Source organism: Drosophila mojavensis, unplaced genomic scaffold, assembly GCF_018153725.1.
Source record: "Drosophila mojavensis isolate 15081-1352.22 unplaced genomic scaffold, ASM1815372v1 contig_74, whole genome shotgun sequence".
NCBI lineage: Eukaryota > Metazoa > Arthropoda > Insecta > Diptera > Drosophilidae > Drosophila > Drosophila mojavensis.
The window spans coordinates 20,269,428-20,290,641 of NW_025318899.1; the positions used below are offsets into that span (position 1 = coordinate 20,269,428).

The 21,214-nt window shown below is 37.7% G+C and overlaps 4 protein-coding genes across 5 annotated transcripts; 2 read left to right on the plus strand and 2 right to left on the minus strand.

Moving 5' to 3' along the window:
* Positions 1–932: 932 nt before the first annotated feature.
* LOC6583096 (digestive cysteine proteinase 1) lies at positions 933–3,149 on the minus strand. Its single transcript, XM_002008738.4, has 3 exons — positions 2,997–3,149; positions 1,734–2,717; positions 933–1,678 (listed from the first exon to the last, which is right to left on the minus strand). Exons 1-3 carry the CDS (start codon positions 3,043–3,045, stop codon positions 1,068–1,070), a joined length of 1,644 nt encoding a protein of 547 aa, XP_002008774.1. The 5' UTR covers positions 3,046–3,149; the 3' UTR covers positions 933–1,067.
* Positions 3,150–3,451: 302 nt separating this feature from the next.
* Positions 3,452–20,244, plus strand: LOC6583098. Of its 2 annotated transcripts, XM_015162735.3 has the most exons (7): positions 3,454–4,056; positions 13,366–14,544; positions 16,282–16,428; positions 16,502–16,663; positions 16,729–16,905; positions 16,974–17,758; positions 20,141–20,244. In XM_015162735.3, exons 2-7 carry the CDS (start codon positions 14,118–14,120, stop codon positions 20,159–20,161), a joined length of 1,719 nt encoding a protein of 572 aa, XP_015018221.1. In that variant the 5' UTR covers positions 3,454–4,056; positions 13,366–14,117; the 3' UTR covers positions 20,162–20,244. The 2 variants fall into 2 exon arrangements, with proteins under 2 accessions (XP_002008776.2, XP_015018221.1); XM_002008740.4 differs by lacking the exon at positions 20,141–20,244 and having other exon boundaries at positions 3,452–4,056; positions 16,974–18,236.
* On the minus strand, positions 10,361–11,524 carry LOC6583097 (cathepsin L). Its single transcript, XM_002008739.4, has one exon. It carries the CDS (start codon positions 11,271–11,273, stop codon positions 10,512–10,514), a length of 762 nt encoding a protein of 253 aa, XP_002008775.1. The 5' UTR covers positions 11,274–11,524; the 3' UTR covers positions 10,361–10,511.
* LOC26528108 lies at positions 20,203–21,093 on the plus strand. The gene is made up of 2 exons (XM_015162736.3): positions 20,203–20,433; positions 20,493–21,093. The coding sequence occupies exons 1-2, from the start codon at positions 20,203–20,205 to the stop codon at positions 20,673–20,675; spliced, it is 414 nt and encodes a 137-aa protein (XP_015018222.1). The 3' UTR covers positions 20,676–21,093.
* The last annotated feature ends 121 nt before the right edge of the window (positions 21,094–21,214 follow it).

The window sequence follows — 21,214 nt, forward strand, 5'->3', positions numbered from 1 at the left end:
TAACTTTTTAAGAATATGTTGTTTTTATGGGTTTATCTGTATATATATATATAAAGAAAATAAAAACAAAAACAATTTTTTTTTTTAATGAAGAAAGTGTAAAATACAAAATGCAAATTTAAGAAGCCGATTTTATATAAAACAAATATATTGTTAATTTATTTAAGATCTGTATAATACTAAACAAAATACATTTAGACATAAAATACATTTACAAACGAAAATTTCGTAATAAAAATTGAAAAGAAAAAAAAAAAAAAAAAAAAAAAAAAACAAAACAAAATTAGTTTTATAGCATTACAAACAGCAATTACGTATAAATTATTTGAAGAAAATTCAATATAATCATTTTTACTGTAAATTAAGTATTTTGCATAAATTTTAAGTGCGAATTTTGAATAATAAGAGTAGAGTTTTTAGCCTTAACATTTGGTTTAACTGATGTACATTAAATATGTTAATTATTTACTAAAAGAAAACCGAAAAAACAAACAGAAAAAAATGGGCGAATCTTAACACTTCCGTCTGTAAAATACATTAAAACAAATTGGATTCGTAAGATTCTTTACCACAGTAAAAAGAAAAACGAAAAACAAATAAAACGAAATAAAATTATAAACGTTAAATGTGTTTTCCTGCTTGACATGGGAATTTTCCTTAAGGGGATGTTTGTTATTATAATTATGGTTAGCAAACGTCAATTGGCCAATCTCTTATTTCCATAAGGCAATACTTGATATTAGCTCATCCGAGAATAGCAACAGTTGCGATAAAGTGAGCAAAGTGCAGTGCCTAGCTGGTCATTGTCATCTAAAACTTATCGCCAGAGTGTAGTTGGGGTCAGAGCGAACGGCATAGAGATATAGCTGTGGAATCGTAGAGCTTTATAGAGCTATATGCTTTAGTTTGAGATAAGAGGCCAAAGACTGGGATTACGAAAAGAGTATTGACATATGCTTTATTGCTTGTTCCTTTTAGAGCCCGCGGGGCGTGACACAATGTAGAATATATAAAAAATTAAATTGTACAATATATGCAAAGGTGACTATATATAGATATTTGAGAGTTTACATTTCGACATAGGTGGGCATGGTCATGACGCCGCAGTTGTTTTTGCGTGCAGACATTAAAATGTAGCCATCGTTGCCCCAGTAGGTCGACCAAGAGTTCTTCACCAGCCAGTAATCCTCGCCGTTGATGGTACCATAGCCAACGGCCAATACGGCATGATCGAGGCCATCCACATCGTTCTTACACTCCGGCTCGTAGTAGACGCCATTCGAGTAGAAGCTAAAGGTTTTTGGTGAGGCGTCAATGGCCACTGAGAGTGGGCCGTGCTTAAGCATTGCCAATTTGAAGGCATTCGGATCGTTGCTAGTGACATTGACAAAGCCCTTGATCGGAGCGACAAGCGTCACGTTATTCACGTGGCAATAGCCGTCCTGACCCAAATAGGGACCATATTCCTCCTCTGTGGGCACGCCGCCGACTTGCATCATCCATTGGTATACGCGGAAGTCCTCGCCACCATCACAGCCATTGTTGCCATAGCCCCAGGAGCAGTCGATCAACGCCTGCTGCGAGAGACGAACCAAATTGCCACCGTTCTTGAGGAAGTACGCGCCCTCCAGATGACCTACGGTTCCAAAAGACCAGCACGAGCCGCACACCGATTGATCTGTGAATCAAGAAGGTATTGTTATAGAAATTAACGCGATGTCAGAAGCACTCACCCTTCACGGGACTGACAGCGCCAAAGAGACGCCAATCGTATTGCGAGGGTATCTCATCCTTGAACTTTTCCACATCATAGGGAAAAGGTTTGCCCGAGTTGTAGCCACCAGATGACTTGTAGCCACGACGTGCCTTCATCTCCTCATCTGTCTTATCTGCCAGGTGGTTGACGGCCAGTTTGTAGGTGAGCTTGGCACGATTCTTGGAATGGATGTATCGCAAGTTCTGTCTGAAAATATTCTTGCGATGCTCATGCTCCTTCTCGGTGCTGTAGTCGATGGCATGCTTGCGTTTGAAGTGATGGAATGCCTTTTCCACATGCTCATCGCTTCCGGAGATGAACTCATGCATCGGATTGAAGGTGGCAAAGTGACCCGGGCCCGGGAAGCCAGTGCAGGTGAGACTCTCATCAATCTCAAAGACTTCATTGGGTATCTCATCGTGCTCATAGCTATCATAGTCCAGATAATAATGATCATAATGGGAGCCCAACAGGGTATTGTAGCCGCGCATCTCGTAACGCACTGGAATGGGCATTCGACTACCCGGATAATGAGGCGACTTTTTGTAGCGCACCCACAGTGTGTAAACATTCTTCTTCTGGCCAATTGTCTGCTCCAAGCGGAACTTGTCGCACGTATAGCCGAGGAAAGATTCAGTGCCAATCAGAGCAAATGGCTTCGCATCGGGCAATATACTTTGGATTTCCACTACCTGGTCGGCGGTTCCATTTACCTGCAGGCAGCTCAGCTTGTTTAGTTCCTCCTTTGTGGAAATGGGCGCCAGTTTCAGTGCGGTGCCATATTGACCCTCGCCGGCCAGCTGATAGGTCTTCACCATGCCGCCATAGTAATCAATGCGAGAGCGTTTCGTGTTCTTGTCATACCAGGCGTAAAAGGGTTCAGCTATCTCAGCGTAGGGTATATAGAGAGTGCCTTTCACTATGTAATTGGGATCCCAACGAGGCGGCTTTGTGGCTTGAGCTGAAAAAATGCATAGGAAAAAGTAACAAACGGAATTTTAGCAAACTATTGCGGTACCAGCAGCCATTGCTACACATGCACACACATGTAAATGGGCTCACGCCACGCTTTTGTTACACATAAGCCCACATACACACGTATTCATGTATAACACACACACACGCACCCACACACACACATATAACTAACACAAATGTCAAGCGAAAAAGCCGCATAGACGATTTAAATTCAATCTTCGTTTGCTGCTTTTACATTTTAAATTTATGTAGTATTACTCACCTGCCAGTGCAATGCACACCAGCAATGCTAAAGTTAACCACGAACGCATTTTGTTTTAAATTTTCAATGTCTATATCTATTATTTCGCCTGCAGCCTACTCCAAATAAAATGCACTTGCGTTAAAAGACAAAACCCTATTGAATTGCTGCTATGGCGCATCAAACGACGAAAGCTAGCATGAGCAAAGAGAGAGTAGAGAGAGAGAATGAATGAGTGAGATAGTCGACTGTTAAAACTAACAGCTGTTAACCTTAGAATTTGATCGTATTATTTGTGTGACCAGCCCAGCCAATTAACAGAGTGTGCGAGAGAGATAGCTTGCACAGCTCAAGATAAGCGCTGTTAAAAGCTGAACTTATCATATTAACAAGAAGCGTGTGACCAAAACTAACAAACTATTAAATACCAATACTTATCGTTCAACTGCCAACTGTTCAACTGTCAAATGGCGCGAAATTTTAAAACACGTAAGGATAATAGAGAACAGCTGATTGTTGTGGATTTGTAATATGCTACTCTCAGTTATCTAGGCGCACTCTCACTGCTAGCTGGTCTCTTCGATGCGAGCTTTAAAACCCTCGCTGCCCAGGACCCGAACAGATGCCAAGCAACCACCAAGCGAGCAGCATTGCCACTATTCAAGACTAAAACGTCCGTGCAGTGAGTGACAGTGTGTAACACAACAACACGAGTGAAAAGTGCACAACTATATAAAAGCACACACACATATCCATGTCTCTATAGTACTTATTTGCCGTAGCCCAAAAAAGAGTGCTATATAAATGCTTTAGTGCGATTAGCCGACGTGCAAGACGTGGAAGTGTGCACTGTGAATAAACGTACATACAAATATATGTACACACTCGCAATGCATTGAGAAGTATCCGTACAAGTGCGTGTAGCGAAAACAATTCCATTACGCTTTGACGGCATTTTATTTTTCTAAATTAAAATGTGTAAATAAGAAAATTCCCCAATCAAAAGTTGTGAAAATGATATGAAATTCATAAATAACGAACGAACATAACAATAAAATGCGAGTTTTCTACACTTTGCTTGGTAAGCATATCTATTGTTGTTGTTTATCCCAATTGTGTATATATCTGTTATATACACACAAATAGGTATTTATATTCTAAATTGTGTATCGGTGTCTTTGACATTATTTGCCCTTACCTTAGTTCTTGTGTTTCGAATGAAAATTCAAATTGACCTAAAATATTTGATAGTAAATTATGTAAAACTAGTTAAGTTGTAATTAAGGGTGTTTGGAAAAGAAGAGTACAGTTAGTTAAGTCCTTCGCTAAAATCGGACAGTAAATTACTCCAAGAAATATGATTTTATTATTATTATTATTATTATTTATTTTTTAGCACACAATATTTTATTTCAAACAAAAGCCTGCATTAAAAACTCCAGAGAAAAGCCTTTGACAAGCGCATTTGAAAGGAAACTATTTTACGTATGCAGCCATATACATATATATGTACATATATATATGTTTTTATGTCTATGTGTGTGCTAGTAGATGTTTCGCTGTGTGTAACCTACATTTTAAACGACATCTACATATATACATATGCACACACTCACAACTACAGCCTCACTCTTCGTACACAAGTGAAATCCGTGACCGACGTAGTCGTTGTCGTAGGCGCTGTATTGAAGGAGGCGAGGTTCAAGCTGTGACGGCGGCACATGTAAATTTGCTTTTATCAGTGCCTAAAAACGAACACACACTTGTAATCGCACACACGTACAGAACATGCATGCTTCACGAAATCTTATATACCGTTTGCCCAGCTCTGCTCTCGAGGGCACGACGCGCACTCTCGTGAGAGTTGCCAAATACGAAGTAACTTCGTTGCGTCGTTCGTTCGCTCACTCGCCCGCTCGCCATTTCATACTCACCTACACACACACACACACACGCACAAACATATACAACCAATTATACGCGTGTTATGGGCGCGCGTTGTCCACTAAAGGCAAAGTGGCCTACCCTTCCTCTTTCTCTAACTCCCTTGCTCATCATTGCCTTGGCTAACCTGCTTGTTGTTGTGCGTGCTGCAATCGCAATTTCCGTTTTTCCACGCGGTTAGAATTTCCACGTAAAACGTTTTGGATTATGGACTTTTTTCTTTAATGGTCTGCAAGAGCGTACAAATAAATTCCATATGAGCCATTTATTTTGTTGCAATTCAATTCAACTTAAATTGCATTTGCCACTCGCCCACAGCCGTGCGTAATATATCATAATTAAATTATTATCATTTATATAATATACGAAGATTTATGACGACGGCGACACAGCAATAAAATGTCACATAAAATATAAAACTTGGCGCCATAAAAAGAGTTTCTTGTATAAAGTAAATGGCAGGGGCAAAATGTTATATAAATGCCTATGATTATTAATTTGAAATAATCAAAAACATTTTTTTAATCTTAATTTTTTTTTTCTGTATGAGTGAAAAATAGAATAGGTAAACAAATAAATAATGCAAATTAGTTATAGTATTCGTAATGGTTAAGGTTTTAAAGATGATGAAGTGTTAAATAAATTAAATGTTTTGTAAAAGAAATCAACTTTCATGCATGTACTTAAACTTGACTTTCCCTATACATATAATATTTATATTCAGTAAGAAATATTATAAAATATTGAAAACATCTCATATTATATTTAGTATGAAATATTATATAATATTATATGAAATTAAATAAATATGTAAATGAAAAGTATTAATTCCTTATCAAATTATCTAATAATATTTTTCAAATTTATTATTGAATTCAAACGTGTCATAAAATGATATGATTTATTTTCAAAATTTATTTCAATTTCAATTTATTTCACTCTTTGTTATAATTACATGATTTTGTGAATGGTACTTTACAATATTTTAAGAGTTTAGGCTAATACAAATAATCAGTTATGCTATTCACATAAAAAAAGTTCAATTCCAGGATTCATCAACAATATGAATTGATGTTCCATGTACTTAAACATCAATCACTCGAAATTTATTTATTATCATGTATTAGTTCAATAGAAAATAAATATTAATTTGATATAAAAAGCATAAATCAAATCAAGGCGTACACACAGCGTTTCTATCCACGCCAAAGAAATATGTATTTAATTTAATCAGAAATCCACTTCAGGCTCGCCATGGCACTAAACACACTCACACAAACATACGCACACAACACACACAGCCCACTTGCTATAGACGGCTATTTTTATGGCATTCGTTCATTGTTTAGAGAACATTATCGCATTTTGCTCTTAAGGCATCAGCTACAGATATTAACATTGACTGAGAGGCAGTTTTTTTGTTTTGTTTGTTTTTTTTTTTTTTTTGCAAGCGTTGCGGAAATAGAGAACGGAGAACAGAGAACGGAAAGGAAGAGGAGCATCCACTAAAACGATGATTCAGATTGTTGCCACACTTTGGCACACACTAAGCTGCCTCAGCGGGTGGCAGCGAGTGTTGCGGCAGTTGAAGTGTCTATGCAATTGCTGAATGCTTTGGGTGGTGTGTGTGTGCGTGTGTGTGTGTGTGTGTGTGTGGTGCGGTGTGAGGGCGTGTGGGTGTGTTAACAATGGCTGGGAGGGGTTCGGCGGCTCGACTAACACTATATGCCAGACAAACACTTGGATACGATGATGTGGCTTTTATACACGTTCACAATGAAAAACAAGGGAGTATTAGGTGCCTGACTGCTGAAGTCAAATAGGGAATAGATACGATCATAAAAATATTAAGTCTATCGGAAACTTTGTTCACATATTAATTTCAAAGTTTCATTGCATGGTCAACCGTCTGGAGCTTTGATCGAAGAATCAGCAGTATATAGGTATCGTATTTAAAGTCACACTATAGCTGACCATACATATCGTTAATTTTCGATGACAATCAAATTACTTAGATTTAAACACAAACGTTGCCTTTTCTCTACCATAAGCGGGTATTGCAAAGTCAGTTAAGGCCAACTATAATACTTTAACGTTATAAGCTTGCCGCAGCACAGCGCAGTGAATTTCTTGTTGGCATTGTCAATGTCAGGATGTTGGGTTTGAAGTGAAAACAATGGAATCATTGTTGTTGCAGTTTATTGTTATTGTTGTTGCTATTGCTGTTGGTGTTGCTATTTAACAATTGTTGCTAGTGGGTGGCATAGGCTGCTTTTAAATTTTAATTACCCTTGGCAGCCGCTCTGGCTGCTATTTATGGCTGTCAGCGCACTTATATGGCGTCTGCTTATGTGGATGCATAAAATCCAATTGAAATTCTGACAAGAAAATCAAGTCAACACGGACTTGACGTCACATTTATTACACTTTTACAAATTAATGCCAATTTTATTGGGGTATATTAGGTGAACTATACATATATATCAATAAATATATATTTATATTATATTTGCAGTCTATTCATAGCCAAGGAACTCTAAAAATAATTCTAAAAATTGAAATATAAACGAAAATTAAAATAGATTCATGAATAAAAATTTGTCCAAATAAATAATAATTCAATTATTATATCAATTTTGGTAATTATTTATTAACGATACGAATTAAAACACACTATTCATATCATCAATAAATAAATAGTAATGTTAGAAGGCAAATCTATGGAAAGACAAAACCGGACATACATTATTGATTAACTGGATGAATTCCTTGCTAAAGAATATATATATAAATTTATTTATATGTACATAATTGTATTTATTTATATGCTCTTCTATAATTTATCAACAAACTAATTTCTGTTGTGCATGATTGCTACATTCGCATATAATACTCACTTATATAAGTCACAGACGAGTTGCGTAACTCGTTCAGTTCATGCACTCCAATCAATGCTTTTAATCTATTAAGTAAATAATTAAGTTATATAATATAAAATATAACTTGTGCATAAAAGTCTTAATTTGTAAAATAAAAAATTAACATATATGCATATATGCATAGAAATAAACAATTAAACAAATAATTTAACTTTGTATTTTAGGAAATAAGACTATCTCTATATTCCGTAACATGTTATTTTCGTTATCATTCTGCTGATATTTGTCATATATTATTGAAACAGAATTTGTCTTTTATCGATTGTGCCTGCAAATGTATTTATTTGTTGTAATTTTTCGTTATCTCTCCATTTCTTTCTCTCTATTTCTTTTCTATGTCTACTGCGTCACAGTTATTTATTCCTCTTTCATTAATGTCTTGTTCTTAATCCTATTTTGCTATCTTTCGAGGCTTTCCTCTTCCGCTTCGCTTTCCTTATTAATTAAAGAGCTGTTGGCCTTACTGTCTGAAATCTTTTAAGACCTCATCCACTCAGAGCGGGAAATACTTTGCTTGCGTGACATCTTGACATCTAGACGCCTTTGACCAATCAGGAAATCATGACCTTGAGCATGTTTTTCGCCAGTGTAAACACTGAAAGAAAAGAAAAAGTTTTGATTAGGATGGAGATAAGACGGATGTTGTTGTTGACATTTTCTGAAAATCTTTTATCTACATATGCATAGCATCTATTATATATGTATTTGAATATCATTTATATAATATATTATATATGTATAATATATCATATATAATAATTCAACTAAAATTAGTAATAGTAGTATTTTTAGTAGTGTTGGCTTACAAAGATTACATTTGCAATTGTAAACATAATTATATAAGTTAACAACAAATAAATTTATGCCAAAATAAAATAATAATAATAATAAAAGCAGGCCGATGACATCGCTGTCAACGTAGCTGCCGCAAAGCCACAGCTTGTTAGGGATAGATTTGATTTAAGTAAATCAGTTGCTAATTGGAGTCAAAAGAATAAACATCAATAAAGATCAAACTTCGAATGCAAATCCAATTATTATATTTTTTTTTATCAATTTTAATTAATGATAATTTAACTTGTATGTACATATGTATATACTATATGTATATTATTTATATGTATGTATGTATATATATATGTATGTAGGCATTGCAATAATATAAAAAAACAAAAACATTTTGAACAATATGATCATTACATCATGACGCATCACGATCATTGATAATTATTATCATAACGAGTTCCACGAGTTTTTAAAAGAAAGGGATAAACATATTAAGAACAATTACCCCAAGCGTTTCACGGAAATGCGACTGAGCGCCAGAAGATCAGGAGAGCGACTGACGAATCTCCACAACAGGCTAGGCTTTATATAGAGGGAGACTGAAGTCACTCACTTTGTTTATTTCTATGAAGGAGTATTTTTTTTAGTTTTAGCATTGGTAAGAAAATATTACTTATGATTTGCAGTTAGACAATAATGTATTACATATAATATATAATCCTGTACAATATGGCTGTATGTCTGCCTAACTTAACTAACATATCTTAATGCTTACTTCAATTTATAATTAAAACAAGAGAATAAGAGTGCTCTAGTCGAGACTACTCGACAAGGAGATACCCTGAATGCTGCCGCAGCCATGTTTGACAATTTCCTTTACATGATGTTGAATTCTTTCCCCAGGTCTGCACCAGCAATATTAATTTCCATATGATTGGAAACGGTTGAATTTTAATTCATCTGACCAGACAACTCGTTTCCAATCATCAATGCTCCAGTTTTTGTGATCCCTTGCAAATTTCAAACGCGCCTTCACAATTTTTTCGGACAATGCAGGTTTGTTTTTTAACGAATGATACATATCCGAAGCCACGAATTTCTCTTCTAGCAGTCCATTTGCTAACACTTTTATTAATCGCTAGAGAAGAACCCTTTGGTGCTGGAAGCTTGTCTTTCTTCATTTTCGACGTCATTAGACGAGCATCAGAGCCCGACAACAGTTTTTTGCAACCTTTGACTTGAGTTTTCGGAGTCAAATTTCGGCTGATTCCAAGCTTTTCGGCAATAGTACTCGAAGGAAAGTCCTTCCCGGTCAGGCACACACCACTATTTTCAATGTCGACTGAAATTTTCCACATTTTAAAATTATTTTTCACCAATTATTTTAAATTTGTTGCGAAAAGAAAATGCGCTTCTAATCGCTTTACAAATAAGAATATTAAAAGAACTAAGATAACGGTAAATATACATGCTCAATCTACGACTAAGAAGAATACCCAAGGAACTAAGTTATGGGGAAATCTGCATGATTTCGGCTGAGAAGAGAAGTAGAAGCGCCAAACAAAATATTGGCAATTCATGAAACGTGCAAAATTGAGTTTATGTGGATTTTTTTGGTTTTTTATTTTTAATTCTTTGAATTTGGCTAATTTAAGGTTGCAACTTTTTCTATTTGTTAAGAACAAACTAATAAACAAGTGAAAAAAAAACAAAATCTTAATTTGCTTGTATGGTTTTATTGTTATGCGTGATGAAAGTCAAAGCTGTGAAACGTTCACTCACTTTTGCTCGGTACTGTATATCTATATTTTTATATATAGAAAACCCGGTGTATTCATCCCCGATAATAATTTTACATAATATGTACTTATATCACTGGAAAAACGGGCCAGCTAGCGATCCCGCAGTAATTGTTTTTATTGCGGGCTACGCGGATGTAGCCAGATTCGCCCCATTTTCCCCAGGCGTTTTTCAGTAGCCAATAATCGCGTCCTTTATCCGTACCGTAGCCCACCACTAACATGGAAAGGTAGGTATTATTTTTGGTGCAGGGTTTTTGAGCAATTCCCGATATATAACCCTGCATATGCTGAGTAGTGATGGTCACTATAACGGGTCCTATTGTGGCTACGGCTGCCTGCAGAGCGTACTCATCATTACGTTTGACCATGACGCTGGCCGCGACGTTAGCTCCATTGTGATCCTTCCTGAAGCGACATTTGCCCCGCTTTTCTTCGTAGCCATATGAGCTGCGGGTATTGATGCCGTTTTCCTTAACGTACCTCAGAGATTCGTCAACATGGCCGGAGGAGCAGCCCTTGTTCGTGTAGGGCGGGTTACTCGAACAGTCGATCAGATTCTGCTCTGACAGCTCAATCATTTTCCCGGTCTTAAGAAACTGATGAGACTCAATTGCCGCGACTGCCGCAAACGCATAACAGCTACGGCATTTGCCCGCGTATCTAATGCCGCTCACAGCTTTCTTCTTGCGCCAGTCCACACTCTTCGGCAGCTTAAGATTGGCGGGTGGGATATAAATATATTGTGCCCGGACATCTTCCAAGGGAGAGCTGCACGACATCATCTGAAACTCCTCCAATGTCAGATCCGTGAATTGATTAACGCCCATTTCCCAGGTCTCCAGTCCTGCTGCGAACCGCGCATTGTGCGTCTCAAATTGATTTTTGTTGTCTTTGTATATTTGCCTGCGTAACCGATCCTCGCTCGACGTAGCGTAATTTTTATTGTACAGTTTTTTGTAGGAATTCCACTCCTCATCACTGACAGCATGGCAAATGCATGCATTGCACGACTGCAACTAGAAAGAATATCACTAAAACTGCTCTCATGCTTGAGGCTCGCTGACTGCTGCTGACTGCAACTGAATCTCGCATATTTATAGCTCCAGTTCCAGTGGATTTATTAATTATTTATTAAGAATGAAATTAAGCTAAACAAGTCTCCACTCGAGACTGCTGGACTCGGAGATACCCTGAACCCTCTAAGCTGGTATTCTACTCATTACAAAATCTTTGTATCCATTAACTTCATATACAATGTAAATTTGAAGTCTCCAAATTAGGCTGAAAAAAAAAACAAAGTCGAATTTTCGATTATTCTCGATCAAAAGTAATCGGATGAGTTATCGAAAGAATAAGATAAACTTGTACTGCCTATGGTATACACGAGTATGTATACCAAATTTCAGCTCTCTAGCTCTTAAATCTTCTAAGATCAGTTTGCTCATACGGACGGACGGACGGACAGACAGACGGCTTGTCGTGCTGATCAAGAATATATATACTTTATGGGGTTTGCGATGATTCCTTCTGCCCGTTACATACTTTTTCAAAAACCATTATACCCTGATTTCCCATTTGCAATGGGCTCAGGTATAAAAATTTGTAAACTCAACAAAAAAATGCAATGCATAACTAACCCATAGAAAAAGAATTAAGTAAATCGAATCTATTTAATACGGGTGTTACATCTGTGGATGCATTAATTATTTAATAAGGATGAAATTAAGTTAAAAAATTTGTAAACTCAACAAAAACAAGTAAGAAAGCTCTAGTCGAGACTGCTCGACTAGGAGATACCCTGAACCCTCTAAACTGATATTCTACTCATTCTGCACTTCTTTTATGCACACATGCATACACACACATCCACGCGCACGTATAATCACGCGCAGTTAGCTGCGACTGCACTTGGAGTGCGCTGCAGTGTGGGCAATATTATGAGAATTTTGTTGTTGAATAATTTCTTTTGTAGAAGGGGGCGTGGTATGTAAAATCTGTAAATTACAAAATCTTCGTATCGATCAACTGTATGTACACAGTAAATCTAAAGTTTCTAGGTCCAAAAATGTTCAAATTAGGCTGAAAAAAACAAAATCAATATTTCGATTATTCTCGATAAAAAGTTATCGGATGAGTTATTGAAAAAATAAGATAAACTTGTACTGCCAATGGTATACACGAGTATGCATATCGGTTTGCTCATACAGACGGACGGATGGACGGACAGAGCTATATCGATTCAGCTCGTCGTTCTGATCAAGAATATATACTTTATGGGGTCTGCGATGGTTCCTTCTGCCCGTTGCATACTTTTTCATAAAACTATTATACCCTGATTTCCCATTTTCAATGGGTTCAGGGTATAACAAGTAAGAAAACTCGAAACACCGTTTTTCTGGAATTCATGCAGCACTCTAGTACATACATACATATGTAATAAGACCAGCCTTATGTTAAACTAATAGTCGCTCTGAAGAGCAACGCTTTTAGTTTAAATACATATTAAATAACTTATGTCTCCCACGGTGGGGAATTGGAGCAGAGGGCTCAAGTGTTTTGTCCGAATGGTCATAAATTCTATCTTCCTTCTTGAACAATGTGTGTGGTGCTATGCCAGCAATATTGTCTACAATGTTGGCCTTGAGTATTGGGCTCGTTAGCGCCAATGAATTATTGAAAGATATAAGACAAATGCCTAAATCACATCGATAGCTTTAATTAAGTATTGAAATTGCAAAATAATACAAACCCCAATATATCAATATTATGCAGATAATTTATAAACAATAATTCCCGTTACTGTTAGCTTATCAAAGCTCTATTCAATCTAATTAAGTTGCTCAATGCGCAGCAATCAAATTGCGGTGATAAATTTTATATATGTTTCTAACGTTGACCTTTTCTATTGTATAATTTTAGCTGGATAAGTGAGCCAGCAAGTGGATGAAAACAGCAAAACGGAACAATTTCGTGTAATAAATCTGTAGATTGCATGAAATTAATAGCGAAATTCAACCACACTCACACATTCACACACGAACACACACACATGTATAAATAGTGCATGCAACGCATTTTTTTGGGTCATATGCACGCTGTGGTGCGGTGGTGGGTGGCGGATGGTGGATAACAACGCCCCATCATAACAATACCAATAATAACGATGATGATGGTGATGATGATGATGACGACGATGTTGTTGCTGCTGCTGCTGATGATGATGACCACACCAACACGAGCACTCCTGGTATGAGAGCAAATTATATAAAATTATCATGCAGCGCAGGCAGCGGCCAACTTGGCCACTCGAATTCAACCAAAACGAGGCTAAACTTCAACTGCATACGTGGCGCTGCGTGCGGACTGCATGACGTATACGTGATATACGTATAACGTATACGTAATTGGCGCTGTGGCCAATTGCCAAAAAGCGGCCCAGGAACAAAACGTACAAAATCGAAAGCAAAAGCAAAAGCATAAAGCAAACAACGTGAGCAACAACTTAACTTAACTCAACTCAAATCAGACGTGCGACAACTGTGACAAGTGCAAAGAACAAATAGCACCACACACAAGTCGAGTGCAATCGAGTCATAGGCGTAGTCGCTGCAAATGACAAAAGTTTCGAAAGTGTTGAAAATGTGTTGAGGCAGCTGCCGCAAGATGAGAAAATGGCGAAGTTAACATTGCACCGTCTACTGCAGCGTTTGCAGCTGACGGCGCTGCAGTTGGCCAACGACACGCCCACTTTAATGCGCCGACCGCAACTCAATAACAACAACAACAACAATAGAAACCGCATGGCTCTCTTAAGCTGGCTGCACTTGTGCCATGGCAATGGACACTACTACTTAACGCTGGCCGTGCTCATCTATGGCTATCTAATGCTGCACGCCTCAGCATCCTCAACCACTACGAATATGTCGGTCGAATCGAATCTAACAACAATAACAACAAAAATAACAACAACAGAAATAAGTTTAGCTATAAGCGAAAAGAAACCAAAACGCGATGTTGCCCATGTGCCTGACGATGATTACGATGCCAGCTATCCAGATGACTTGGATGATTTAGATGCCTTGATTAATAATAAGTCAGGTGAGTATAGTATATATAGATATAAAGATATGTGGATATGGACAGATTGAAATTGCAAATTAGTCACATGAATGAAAATATAATATTGCATAACGTATGAAATCGAGTTAAATGAAAATATTTAAGGCAGCAGAGTAAGAATATGTTTTTAGTTTAGAGCTATATGAATTGAAGAAGCAGCGTGCAATTGAAAACAGATTTAGTATTGTATTTACGAGTTAATCTTACTCAAAATATCCAAAGTTACGATTTATAGATCGAATTAATGAATTAGATTAGTGTGAGAAAACGAACGAAAGAGAGAGAGAGAGGGATATGTTGGTAAAATAAGTGATGAGCTAATATAATTTATAAAGGAAACAATTAACAAAGACAAATATTTCAAAGGTCTCAGAGATTAGATCTGACATATAATTGGTTTTAGTTGGGGCAATTGTATTTTTACAAAAAAGTAATCAAAATATTTGAGACTAGTTAAATGACCTCAGAAATTTCATGAATTATGAATAATTCAATTAAAAACAAAATTTAAATGTTGATTTCAAAAACAAAAGAACTTATGAAATATTTGCATTACCCAGCATAATTTAGTTAATAATACTTGAAATAAATAAGGTAATTGTAGTTCGAGTAAATGGTCTCCATAAGCTGACCTCTAAAATGGACCAGCTGAATGTGCGCAGAATGGCCCAAAAATAAATTGAATAAGCCGTTGAATCATTGCGGCGTTGTTAGGCAAACGAATAACCGACCTGGCCAAAAGCCGGCAAAATCGCACAGATAGAGCCATGGCAACAAGCTGGCAATCTCACGGTCTTACTGCGCTGTTACCAAAGGAGCTCAACAAAAGGCTGGGCAAGGCTAGGCTAGGCTAGCCTAGTCTGCAGCTGTTGTGCAATTTATGAGAATTATGATCTGTGGGGAATTAACTCGCCGACACAACACGGCTATAGCCACGTGTCTGTGTTTTTGTGAGTCTTTGTGTGTGCTCGCCACAAACCTGGCCAACATTTTGGCAATGCAACATTTTGGCAAAGGTCAAGGGAAGGCCAACAGTACGTAATAAATACATTGTTAACCCCTCTATATTGGCTGGAGATGCAGATGCAAATGAAGTGGCATCAAAATTATAATTTAATTTAATATTATGTTTCTAATAAATATGTATGTCAATTCCAAATTTAATCTCTCAATTACAAAATGAATTTATAATCGTGCGCTAGAATCTGTTCTCGAGTAAGCTAGATAGGGATAGACACATGAGAGCTTACAATAATTTACTTAATGGTGACAATGACAATGACAATAGCAATGACAATGACAATGACAATGACAATGACAATGACAATGACAATGACAATGACAATGACAATGACAATGACAATGACAATGACAATGACAATGACAATGACAATGACAATGACAATGACAATGACAATGACAATGACAATGACAATGACAATGACAATGACAATGACAATGACAATGACAATGACAATGACAATGACAATGACAATGACAATGACAATGACAATGACAATGACAATGACAATGACAATGACAATGACAATGACAATGACAATGACAATGACAATGACAATGACAATGATAATGACAATGACAATGACAATGACAATGACAATGACAATGACAATGACAATGACAATAACTCTGATTATGAAGAAAGCGGTAATGTCAAATCTAATGATAATAACAATGACAACAATCGATTTGCAGCTAAAGGTAAATACATTGGAGCGCCATGCAATGAGTTGAAGTGTGACGCAAAACTTGTGCATGTCACCTGCGATAAGGAGACGCAGTTGTGCAGTTGCGAGCGCAATTATCCCGTGCAGCTGGGACCGATAAAGGGCTGTGCCAAACGTGAGAGATTATATATAATGTCATCTATGTAAGTTTGGAACTCTATATTTCGACTTGTGTTTTATTTGTCTAGCTAAGAAACTGGGCGATCAGTGTTTCTACGACGAGACCTGCATCTACAACGATGAGAACTCCCTCTGTGTTCAGGTGCGACACAATGCGATGTGCCAGTGCGCCAGCGGCTTTCACTCTGTCAGCTATACGAAGCCAACAAGGCGGGTCTTTTGCACACCAGGTGAGAGGACACTCACTGTCCCAGTCTTAGCTGGCCTGATAAATCGCTTATCTCTTCTTGGACAGACCTGAGCGAGCTGAGCTCGGATTTACCCACGTTGCTGGGCGTATCCTCGGGCATTGCGGTGCTGGCGGGTCTCATTTGCATGGTACTGCATCTGTTTAGCAAAACCAAGTATCCGAGGCATCGGAACTTCGGTGATGCGAATATACCGCCGCCCATACTCTACTCCAGCGATACAGGTGAGTGGGCGGAGGGGGCTTATGCATTGCGGATTGATCTTGATTTTTATGCTTTGTGCTCTATTCAGGCATACCGCTGACCGTGCACTCGGCACGTCCATCGTCGCGTTCCAGCATCCGTTCGACGGGCTCGATAGGGTCATTTGGTAATCGTCGCGCCTCGTCCGGCGGTTTGACTGGCGCCGCTGGCGGCGGTGTCGGCAATAGCAGCGGCGGTGGTGGCGGCGGCGGCGGCGGCGGCGGCAGCGGCAGCGGCGGACATGGTGGCAACTCGAAGGGCATACTGGTGTCGACGTCTCGTACAGGTGCGGCTAGATCGGCCGCCATATTGCTCATATCGTGTCACATTACGGCCGTATCCAAACAAAATTCACGCGCCTCGTCGCGTCACACATCTGGCGCCGGCTGCAGCCAGCATTCGCGCGACAATCTTGACGAGAACAACGGCTGCAACGGCTCCGGCTCGGCCGGGGCTGGTGGTGGTAGCAGCGCTGGCGGCTGCCGCAGTTGCGAGAGCACGCTCTCAATGAACCGCCAGCTGCAGAAGCAATTGAATCATCAACGGCACCTGCTCAGCTTTGAGCTGTCGCCGGCGAAGACAAAGAATCAGGATAGATTTAGGACCCTCTTGGGCTTGAATGGCATTCATAATTATGATGATGACGATGATAATAATGATGATGGGTTCAATAGCATAGATGCACTAGGTGCCAGTGGTGCCGGCAGTCGCGCTGGCGTTAGCGGCTATGGCGGCTATGGCGACTATGGCAGCGGCATTGGCGGCGGTGCCGAGCTGCATCATTTGCAAATTGGCGCCCTGCCCACGCCGGCGAGTGAAACGCCCAGATTTGCGGTAAATCAACTCATCAGTCAGCAGTCATTCAGCGTCAATCATCAACATCCACATCAACATCAACGTCAATCACAAACAATCACAATTGGCCAATTTGTAGCCTCCATCAATAACTCGATCCCGCCTAGCAACTATGTGTTCTCATTATAAGTTCTCTTCTTCTTCTTCTATTGGTGTTTTGAATTCCTGCTCTCTTCGCATATACATTGTGTACCAAAATCTCCATCATAAACACTTACTCTCAGTTAAGGTCAATGTGAACTGCCTCAGCTTCAACTGTCGTTTCTATTTTGGGCTAAAGCTAAGGCCTCTTTAAGCATTATGTTGAGTTTTATCTAGTAAAAAGTTTTTTGAATTAAGAGAAATATTATTTATTATTTTCAATGCTATATTATGAAATCATATAAAGCCTTATCCCATTGTTTATATATGAAATTTAATATCTTAAAATTAGTTTATCATTATTATATATTTTTGTGGCTTGAAATTAATTTTATTTATATTTTTAAATATTTTTAATATGATATTTAGAGCTAGAAATTATTATTTATTTTTTAATTTTAATTTTTATTTTGAAGCATATTTTTTTCAATGCTCATATAAAATTACAAATATTAATATATATTTAACAAAAATTATGATTGAATAAAAGCCATTGACAAAGAAGAGATTTTAGCTAGGCAATAAAAAATTTTATATTTACGTATACTTAATGTGCGAGCAGATCACTTTGGAGATCGATTTCGAGGCTTCTTTAATTTCGTTTATGTAAATTGGTATTCGCTTAATAAGATTGCAATAAAAATTGTTGTAGTTCAGATTATATCTCTTATAAGATCAGTTGCTTTACCACATTGACCTTAGCTTCATTTTATCATTGGCTTCATTTGATGTGTACATTGGCTCATTTCAAATCATCTACTTGCAGTAATTCCTTAAATAGTTAAACAAAACCCATCGAAAATTCTAACTCTTGGTCTTATGTTCTAAATGATCGATGTTAAATGTGCTTCCAAATCTCTGTTTCAAATTTCAAAGTTGATTGTTTGGTTTCTTTTCGTTTAAGTTACAAAAAATTTAAAAATAAATAAAATAATAAATACAACATACAAAGACACATAAAACACACACAATTGTAGAAAAGCGCTTAAAACAAAGACAACAACGTATCAAATTATATATTCCAGCTCCAACATTTGATAGTTTGTTTAGTTCATAAATATCTAAGCAAAAGTCCAAAATATTAAAAATTAAAAGAAAATGAAATAAAACACAAATGCAGTTGAGCCGGCGGAAGTTGTAAACAATATTGAAAATATTTCAGAAGCTAACTTGAATAATAACGCAAATGATATATATGTATACTCCATATACAACTGCAGCTTGACAATATGATATCGAAGCAATATGGCGGTGACTATGTTCCTGTTTCCAGAAATTTTTATAACACCATTATCTAATTCTTTAAAACAAAATAACGCAAATTATTATGATATCTACACGCACACACACAGACATACACACTTACAGACACACATGAACACACATATATAAATATTTACACTTAATATTCCAAATTGCATGCATCCTGTGAGTGGACTGTGTGGAACACTCCATCGATTAAATGCACACCAACCGATCCCAAGTTTTATCTTATTTGTTATTCGATAATCTAATCTGTCTATGTCGCTTCTAACTGAATGAGACTGAATGCATTTTGTTCCTAAGAAAAAGCTAAAGTTTCTCTTATTTATATACTTAACTCATTTCTAGCATTTATTCGAGTTTTAACATACAACTTTGTCTTAATATCTAACATATAATAAACTATGAATATGCAGGGTATAGTTTTTTTTGCCACCATTGTAATGCTTAGGCTTAGGCTGTGTTCTGTTCGCTGTTGCCGCAATTGAAAGACATCCACAGGTTATTTGATTCCATCATAGCATTTATTGCATTTTCGTCTATATCGAAAACTAAATTTGTAACTCAACTTTGAATTGCAGACAAATTTCCATGGAATATTAAATATGTGTCACAATCAGATGTGTCTTCATCAGAGTCAGCAGACCTTCAATATATTAGCTTCTCAATTGCCTGCTTAATTTATGCATATGCAACGCTTTAAAGATATATAGATATTTTATGATACCTTTCTAGAGCTTCTTGACATATTAGATGCCTTGCCTCTCTATCTCTCTCTCTCTCTCTATCTCTGTCTCTCTTTATGCTGTCTGTCTCTCTTTCTTGCTGACTATCTCTCTATTTGTCTCTCTGTCTGCTTCTGCCTCTGCTTCGATAATAACTAAGCTGCTTAGAGAACTACAGAGTTTCGAGTGAACATATTGTTTTGATACATTTTGAACTTATATCCGTTTGCAGGTTCTCGAAGACCAAGTCTAGCGTCTGTGCATAGCACAAGCTCCTCGGTGCGCAGCTACAGCATGATGCGTTTCGAGAAGGAGGTGCAACAGAAGGAGATCAGACAGGAGATGAAACTGCGCTTGGCCCGCCTCCAGCAGCAGCAGCATCTCACACAAAACAAGCCGCAGATTATAATTGGAGAGGCGCTGCTGCAGCATGGAGCGCTCAGTCGTGTTACAATGGCCACGCCCAGTCCGCTGACGCCCAATTCGCTGGACGAGCTGCTGCCATCGCTAGATGAGAACCAGGAGGTATGCTAGACTGGCATTCCAATATATTTCATATCCTTAACCCACACACATTTCTCCAGTATCCACCCAAGCTGGAGAGCACCTATAAGCAGCTGGTGCAGCCGGCAGCCGGCGCAGCAACAACAACAGGCCCTGGCGCAGGCAACCGTTCCGGGTCCGGATCCGCTTCCTTTTCCGGCTCCAGTTCCGGCCGCATAAACGGCTATAACGGTCCCTGCAGCTCATCGACTGAAGCGCTCTAAAAAAATTAAAAAAATTATCTTGTAACGATCGTACTAGCTCTTAAGTGAAATCCCCCTTAAGATTGTAATCTAAGTTAAGTTCAATGCTTAAATGTTAGTTCACTGAATTAAACGTCAAACGTGTTTAGTTATAGCCAATTAGATTATGTGTAACATAGTAAGCGTCTACTTTTGCGGGCAAGCGCTGACCTATAGAGCATTCAATAGGCGCAGTCCTCCATTGGGATGCGTACCTAGTGTATCGTATATACGGTGTTCTATATGCGCATTTTGTCGCCGTATTTTATAGACAAAAATACAAACATGAAAAACTCAGTTGTCATTATTATTCTGAACATTTGTTCCGTTACATTACGAATATACAATATACATATATATTTTAATTACAATTATTTGTTTTTCTTTTGTAAAAAGTATTGAATAATTTGAAAAACTTTTGTGTATAAATTTAAGCTTTATTAAAATTACAATTCAGCTATAATTTTGAATATTTTCCCCCTCTATATATAAACACACACACACATGTACACTTGATAAAA

Bases quoted from the DNA above. Each gene is read 5' to 3' on its own strand.
- LOC6583096 (XM_002008738.4), bottom strand. From the start codon at position 3,045: ATGCGTTCGTGGTTAACTTTAGCATTGCTGGTGTGCATTGCACTGGCA. The intron at 2,718-2,996 runs GTGAGTAATACT...GCATTTTTTCAG, and splicing joins GGTGTGCATTGCACTGGCAG to CTCAAGCCACAAAGCCGCCT. The intron at 1,679-1,733 runs GTGAGTGCTTCT...CTTGATTCACAG, and splicing joins CGCTGTCAGTCCCGTGAAGG to ATCAATCGGTGTGCGGCTCG.
- LOC6583097 (XM_002008739.4), bottom strand. From the start codon at position 11,273: ATGGGCGTTAATCAATTCACGGATCTGACATTGGAGGAGTTTCAGATG.
- LOC6583098 (XM_002008740.4), top strand. From the start codon at position 14,118: ATGGCGAAGTTAACATTGCACCGTCTACTGCAGCGTTTGCAGCTGACG. The intron at 16,429-16,501 runs GTGAGAGATTAT...TTATTTGTCTAG, and splicing joins GATAAAGGGCTGTGCCAAAC to CTAAGAAACTGGGCGATCAG. The intron at 16,906-16,973 runs GTGAGTGGGCGG...TGCTCTATTCAG, and splicing joins ACTCTACTCCAGCGATACAG to GCATACCGCTGACCGTGCAC.
- LOC26528108 (XM_015162736.3), top strand. From the start codon at position 20,203: ATGATGCGTTTCGAGAAGGAGGTGCAACAGAAGGAGATCAGACAGGAG. The intron at 20,434-20,492 runs GTATGCTAGACT...ACATTTCTCCAG, and splicing joins CGCTAGATGAGAACCAGGAG to TATCCACCCAAGCTGGAGAG.